The sequence below is a fragment of the Trachymyrmex septentrionalis genome, unplaced genomic scaffold, assembly GCF_001594115.1.
Source record: "Trachymyrmex septentrionalis isolate Tsep2-gDNA-1 unplaced genomic scaffold, Tsep1.0 scaffold2, whole genome shotgun sequence".
NCBI lineage: Eukaryota > Metazoa > Arthropoda > Insecta > Hymenoptera > Formicidae > Trachymyrmex > Trachymyrmex septentrionalis.
In genome coordinates, this window is record NW_017305179.1 from 1365279 (window position 1) to 1371571 (window position 6293).

At 34.6% G+C, this 6293-nt stretch overlaps 1 protein-coding gene across 2 annotated transcripts in view; it reads left to right on the forward strand.

Annotated features, from left to right (window-relative positions):
* Nucleotides 1-6293, forward strand: part of LOC108747510 — a 143032-nt gene that overhangs the window by 99386 nt on the left and 37353 nt on the right. For both annotated transcript variants that reach the window (XM_018485052.1, XM_018485053.1), the window contains 2 exons: nt 2808-3065; nt 4370-4603. In XM_018485052.1, the coding sequence (XP_018340554.1) occupies nt 4471-4603 (133 nt within the window). In that variant the 5' untranslated portion in view covers nt 2808-3065; nt 4370-4470. The remainder of the gene's footprint in view (nt 1-2807; nt 3066-4369; nt 4604-6293) is intronic.

The window sequence follows — 6293 nt, forward strand, 5'->3', positions numbered from 1 at the left end:
CGTATGATAGAAATTGAGATAGCGACCGAAGTGTTTATTTCTGCAGTTACACTCGCTGTATTTTAATTTTAATATAAAGTTAGTTTTTTTAATTTTTTTTTTTTGACTCCTCTCCAGCATGTGCATTATTAAATTATGAAAAATATTCGATGTATAACAGATTTATTAAATATATATGTATGCAAATTGGTAGAATCGTAAATATGCATATATCATTGATAGATCGATGTGTAAAAAATAAAAATCCGTATGTACAATATATACAAAAGATCACACAGTTAGCAAGTTGAAGTAAAGTGAGCGAATTAAAATATTTGTGAAAGGACTCATCGTACTCCTCGTGTGATTATTTGTTGTATTCTTATACTACTAATCTTTATGCAGTTAAAAACCATGACGCACAGGAAACTAGAGAAATAAAGACGTAATAGCGAATAAGTCAATCACACAGTAGAGACCGTAAGATAATAACCTTATTATTACCACGTCTTTTATTGTAAGATAATAATCTTATTATTACCATGTCTTATTGTTTAAGTTCTTTTTATATGCCGTAACCTTTACAGTTTTAATATATGCTTTCCTGCATGTTTTTATTTATTCGTTATATTCAAGTCGTTCAATTAAATAATACTTTTAACGTCCTAATAAGCGATATGTTATCGTAAATTATTGTCGCGGTGAATAATAGGCGGAAATTGGTGAGATCGTTATTAGCTTGTTTTTTTGCGCTCTCTCTCTAAGGGAAAAAGCACTCGATACTGATCCAATTAGACTCTACGATCTTCTCCGCTGACTCGGCTCGTCTCAGAGAGTAGAAATTTGCTGAAAGCTGGAGTCTAAAGAGTCACGTGGATATTGCGTCATAGTTAGCCACTTTGCTGGGGAATGATTACTCCCTTTCGAGCATCCTACGCCTTTTTACCTCGTGCATGCCCTAGAGAGTGTGTAAAAGAAGATTGCAAATTTAACTTAACTAATAATTTGTCTCTAAACATTAATATACAGTTCTGGGGCGTGTGTAAAGATTAATTATCTTCTTTAAAAATTACTTCTTATACTTTTACCTCTATAAGATTAAATGAATTTCGATTTATTTTGCGATATCGCAAATTTGTTATCTGCTTGAAGTTACAATTTATAAAATATTGTATATTCAATATATCATATAAACACTGTAAATAATAAAATGTTAATTTTAACTTAAAAATGTATAGTGGACTTTCTTGAGACATGCAAAAATGATAAAATTAACAAAACTGAATATATAACGCTCACTTGTAACTAAACGATATAAAAGTGACACTAGAGTGTATGTAATAGCTAGATTACAGTTGCTAAAACATAATATTTCAGATAATATCAAATAAAATATACACTTTTATATTGTTTAGCTAAAATTAACATTTTATTTTTTACAGTGTAATAATGTTCTAATTGTAATTAAATTAAATTCGGAGATGAAAAATCGGTTTTATTTTATATTAATTGCACCGATTTTTATATTTTTGTCAAAAAAAATGTTGCGATCTGAGATCATTAAGAATCACACCCCTAGAAATTTTGATACAAATCTTCGGATTCGTATACTTGATGGAAAAATCGATATCTACTTCTGATGATATCAATGTAAATTCTAATATCTTGTAGCAGTAACGCCGTGATAAGAACGATGCTCAGGGCAAATTTACGAAAATGTCATCATAAATTTACAATGCCGCTCGTACGCCTTCTCTTCCGAGGCGTCACCTGACGTAGTTTGAGGTGGTAAGTGCCGAGGGTGGCACCAGCTATATCGCGGCTTCTAATTTCCACCGGCGACCTTGGGCAAAGAAATCGTAAATTTCCCACGCCCACGAGAGTTTTACCTGGGCGTGGCAGGCACGACGAGAAGAAACAGATAGAGATGGCCGAAGGGATGGGAATCTTTTCCCGAGAATTGAAAGCTCTTTTATTTTTGCGATATTCCAACGGTTCATTTGTCCTCGAAATGTTTCTTTGTCCCAAACAATTTTACATGTTTTGCAGCTTTTTTATTCTTATCATTACAAAGTCATAAAAATATTTCCTTTCCCGAATAGAAATGTATCGTCGGAAAAGTTGCTCTCAGCAAAGTAAAAGCATATTTCTTTAACCAGAAGAGTGAATTCTGATCTCCTGATTTTCTCGAATCTTTCTTTACGGTACAGAATACGAATCGGCAAGAATGAAGACTGTAATAACTGTAAAAATTATTCATTAAGTCAGTAATAAAATATAACGCTTTTAATTTTTACTTTTAGTAGACGAAAAACAATTAGAGTGCGTCGTTTAGCGCATTTAAATTGTCATGTAGCTTTTAGATCTCGAATTTTGCTGTTCCTCATGATAAATTTCAATTGCACTTCAATTTTACAATGTATTTCCGCTACATAGTAGCGATTATAGCACAACCTGTACTTTGCATACTGTTGTTGGGGAAAGTCCACGACCATACCCCGTAATCAAAGCACTTTCGCTTCGCCAAGTCAAAAGCAGTAAACACATTTCGTATCTTGGCGCAGGTGCGCATCCTACTTTGGTACATTGAAAAAAATTTACAAAATCTTAATACATATTTCTTTTTATTTAGTACTAAGTAAACGTTTACTTACACTAAATAAATATTTACTCAATAAAAAAAGATAGGTAAATTAAATTGATGGTTCGTATACTAAATAAATATATATTTAGTAAATATATTTAGTAAATATTTACTCTTAGAACTCTATTCGAACATTATATTTTTATTACCAAGGTCAAACATTTAATTAATTCCTTTGTCACAGGATGGACCATGAGGAAACGTGGTGCCGGCTGGTTGTAGACGAACGGTCGGCCACGCTTGCACCCCATCGTCGCTCGTCGTTGTTGACAAGTTCCCGGTACGTCCAATTCCGAAGCAAGCGGCAGGTGTCGCATATAACAGCAGACGCGAGTTCGATAGGTGCGATAATCGGGGGTGGCTCGGTTGTTGCCGCCGCCGGGCCGGCGATGCGACGATGAGCTCGCCGAGGGTGTTGCTACCCCTCCACACCCGACCAAAGGTGAGACAATCTTGAAACTTTTTTCATTGTTTTTTTGCTGACCTTACATGCGTCTACTTCTCCTTGTCTTTTTTTATTAATTGGCAAGATTTTCATTGGGTATATAATTTTCAATTATCTTTTTGTGATTGAAACGCGATATTTTTTTTAATATTGGGTGAGTGTACAAATTCGTGCTCAGTTTATTATTTAAAATTCAAACAGCTGTTTCTTTTTGTTAAAAATAAAATAAAATTTAAATCCTAAACTCTATCTGATGAGAGAATTTAAGAATCTGTTTTTGTAAATTATGATGATTTTGATGGAGTTATGAGCAATCAAAGTCAAAATATTTCTTTTATTTAATCCGTAACAACTCAGTAAAGAAAAATCGTAGAAAAACACGATATTTTTTAAAAACGATTTTATAGGGAAAATTTTAAAAAGCTTTAAACTTTTACATTAGAAATTAAAAAATTTTTGCAAATTTTTCTTGGACATGTGACAGGTCTACAAAAGAAAAAAATAAAGAAAAAAATTTCCTGTTTTGTTTAATTCGTAATTTTTTATATGTCTATAAATTACAAAATTCACGTTTAAAAGTAGACATTTCAAGCTTTAAAACTCTTTTTTTAAATTTAAATTTCGTTTATTTTTAACAAAATTGCAGCTGTTTGAACTTTGAATAATAAATCAGGCATGAATTTTTGCAATAGAAGTATTTAAAAAAAAAAAAGAATTAATTAATTGACAATTTACCACGCAAAAAATCACTCTGTTCTTAAATATTTTCCATTTCTTAAATTGATACTTTTCCTAATTGAGAAATGTCACATTTTTTGGAAGCTAAATTATATTCGAATAAATTATTTCTAGTTTGATAAGCATTTCTAATATCGATACGTTAAATAGCTAAAAGAGATATGTAATATTTTTGTGAAAACACAAAATTATCCTCCAAATAAATCATTATTTTTTATTTTATTTGGCATATAGAGGGGCTATCTTGTGTAACATAAAACATCACGTTTATTATACATCAAACTTTAATTCGAGCAATCTTGAGATATTATTGACATGGCAATACACGGTGTATATATATCTTATTGATTCATTTATTTTTTCGATTTTTACATAATAAGGGGAAAGTAACGAAACGTATAATCACGAAGTGCGAAAATATTGGTGCGCGAAGTAATATTGCTTCTTCTTCGTGCCTAGCGTGCGTTACATTGCGAAACCCGACAAACAGAATGCAGAAGAACGTTGTTATTGCGAATGATGACGGTTTCGTGCCTAAGTCTCTCACCTTTGTGTCTCGACAGCCCCGTGTAATAGCAAGGCCGGGTAGTCTCGAAAACTGCATCAACCAGGCCGAGCGACGAGGTGCGGCAGGCGGTTCAAGGCCGAAACTATCCGCGTGGCCATGGACCACGAGACGAGGAACGGAACCGGCAGCAACGACAACGAGGAGTACACCAATATTTACTTCATCGTCGGCGACCGCAGGGAAACGGCCACTTATAAGGCGAACCAGGTCACGGACATGGAACTCAAGGGTGAGTGGGAAAGTTTTATTACCTCGCTGGTGAAAAGTTTCGTCGACTTTTCTGTCGTCCTAGAATAAACTTTTTTATTTATTTAACGCACCGTTCGCGAAATATTCGTGCGTGGTGAGAAAGTGCACACACGTGTTGTGCGCGGTGGGGAACGTTCAACTAGTTCTCATAAAATCGCCGTCGTATATTGACGAAAATAAAAGGGAATTCTAGATTAATTGCAAGTTATATTAATGTTTTCATAAAATCAAAACGCTTGAAATGCCCATTTTTATAAAGACATTTTTATTAGGAAATTAAATATGGAAATAACTTTCACATGTTTATTAATATATACAATACATTTAAAATTGTGCAGGAGTTTTAGGAGAGGTTGTTAGCAAATGGAGTAAATTTTTAATATGAATATAGTAATAATTTATATCAGGAACGGTAGCGAAATTGCAATAAAAATTTGTAATTACATCGCGGATAAAATAATTTTCCTACGGAAAAGTACTATAAGCCAACAATATTCGCTGTGTGCGTAAAAATATTATAAACTTGTTAATATAAGTTCTTAAGTTGGATATTAATGGCTAATTAAAACATTTAGAAGATAACTTTTTCAAAGACTCAAGATTATTCTTACTATCCATATTAGACATCCGTATAATAAACGCTTAAGAATTTTTATCGCCATTAAGGTTCCACAAGTCTAGATATGAATACGATAAGAACGTGTTACTTATTCAAGAGTATTCAATTTATCAGCAATCCAACTGAATTGCAAGAGAAAGAAGCGCGAAAGTTAGCCGTCCATTAATCTTTCGACAAGAAAAATATTTTATCCTGAAGCCGAATATCTTACACTTGAAGGCAAATATCCTATTCTGTCCTATACGTCTTGAACCTTTCACTCGAGCTTCATTCACCACGCGAGTGTAAAGTATACTTCGCGGGGTAAAAAAGTGTGAGGAGCTTCTTCCCGTCAATGTCCCGTATATCGGAAGGCAAGTGAATATTTGACGTTCGTCAAATGAAAAGATTTAATCAATTATCGATTGTGGCGCGACATGACGCGACACGCGAGCCAGCCAATCCTGCGGACGAGACGTTCGCTTTACGCTTTTGCCCGTCGCCCGATATGAAAGCTTTTCCTTCGAAGCATTACCAAAATTATGTTTGCACACACTTCACCTTCGTACCGTGACCTATCGACCGAACCGCCGCGCCATGCCGTGCCGTGCCGTTTCTCTTTGCTACGCTCGGTCAAGTGGCCGACCAAACCGACGCCCCTTACGACCTCCCTCCGTCTGTAGAGGGTAAAATGACATGAGCACGCACTTGTGCCGCAACTTGTGTCCCAACTCTTTCAAACCCTCTCTCACGGTTGGGATAATTTTCTCGGTTTTGAGGCGATCTCGAGAGCGTACGAAGCAGTCAGATTGAATTTTTTATCCTCCACGACCGTTAATACTTAGCTCATATTTCAGCTACCTAATTTTAACGTCTTTTCCATCTTGCTTTTCTTTCCTCTTTCCTCTTTTTTTCGGTTGACATAGTTTTTCTCTTTCCGCCACTTTATAGCATACCGTATTTTATCATGGACTTTATGCGTTGGCTGCAATGCGCATTATACTTTACAATATATTACACATTAGTTGTACTTTTATTATTATAAATACCTTTCCCGTTGTTACTGCGGCGC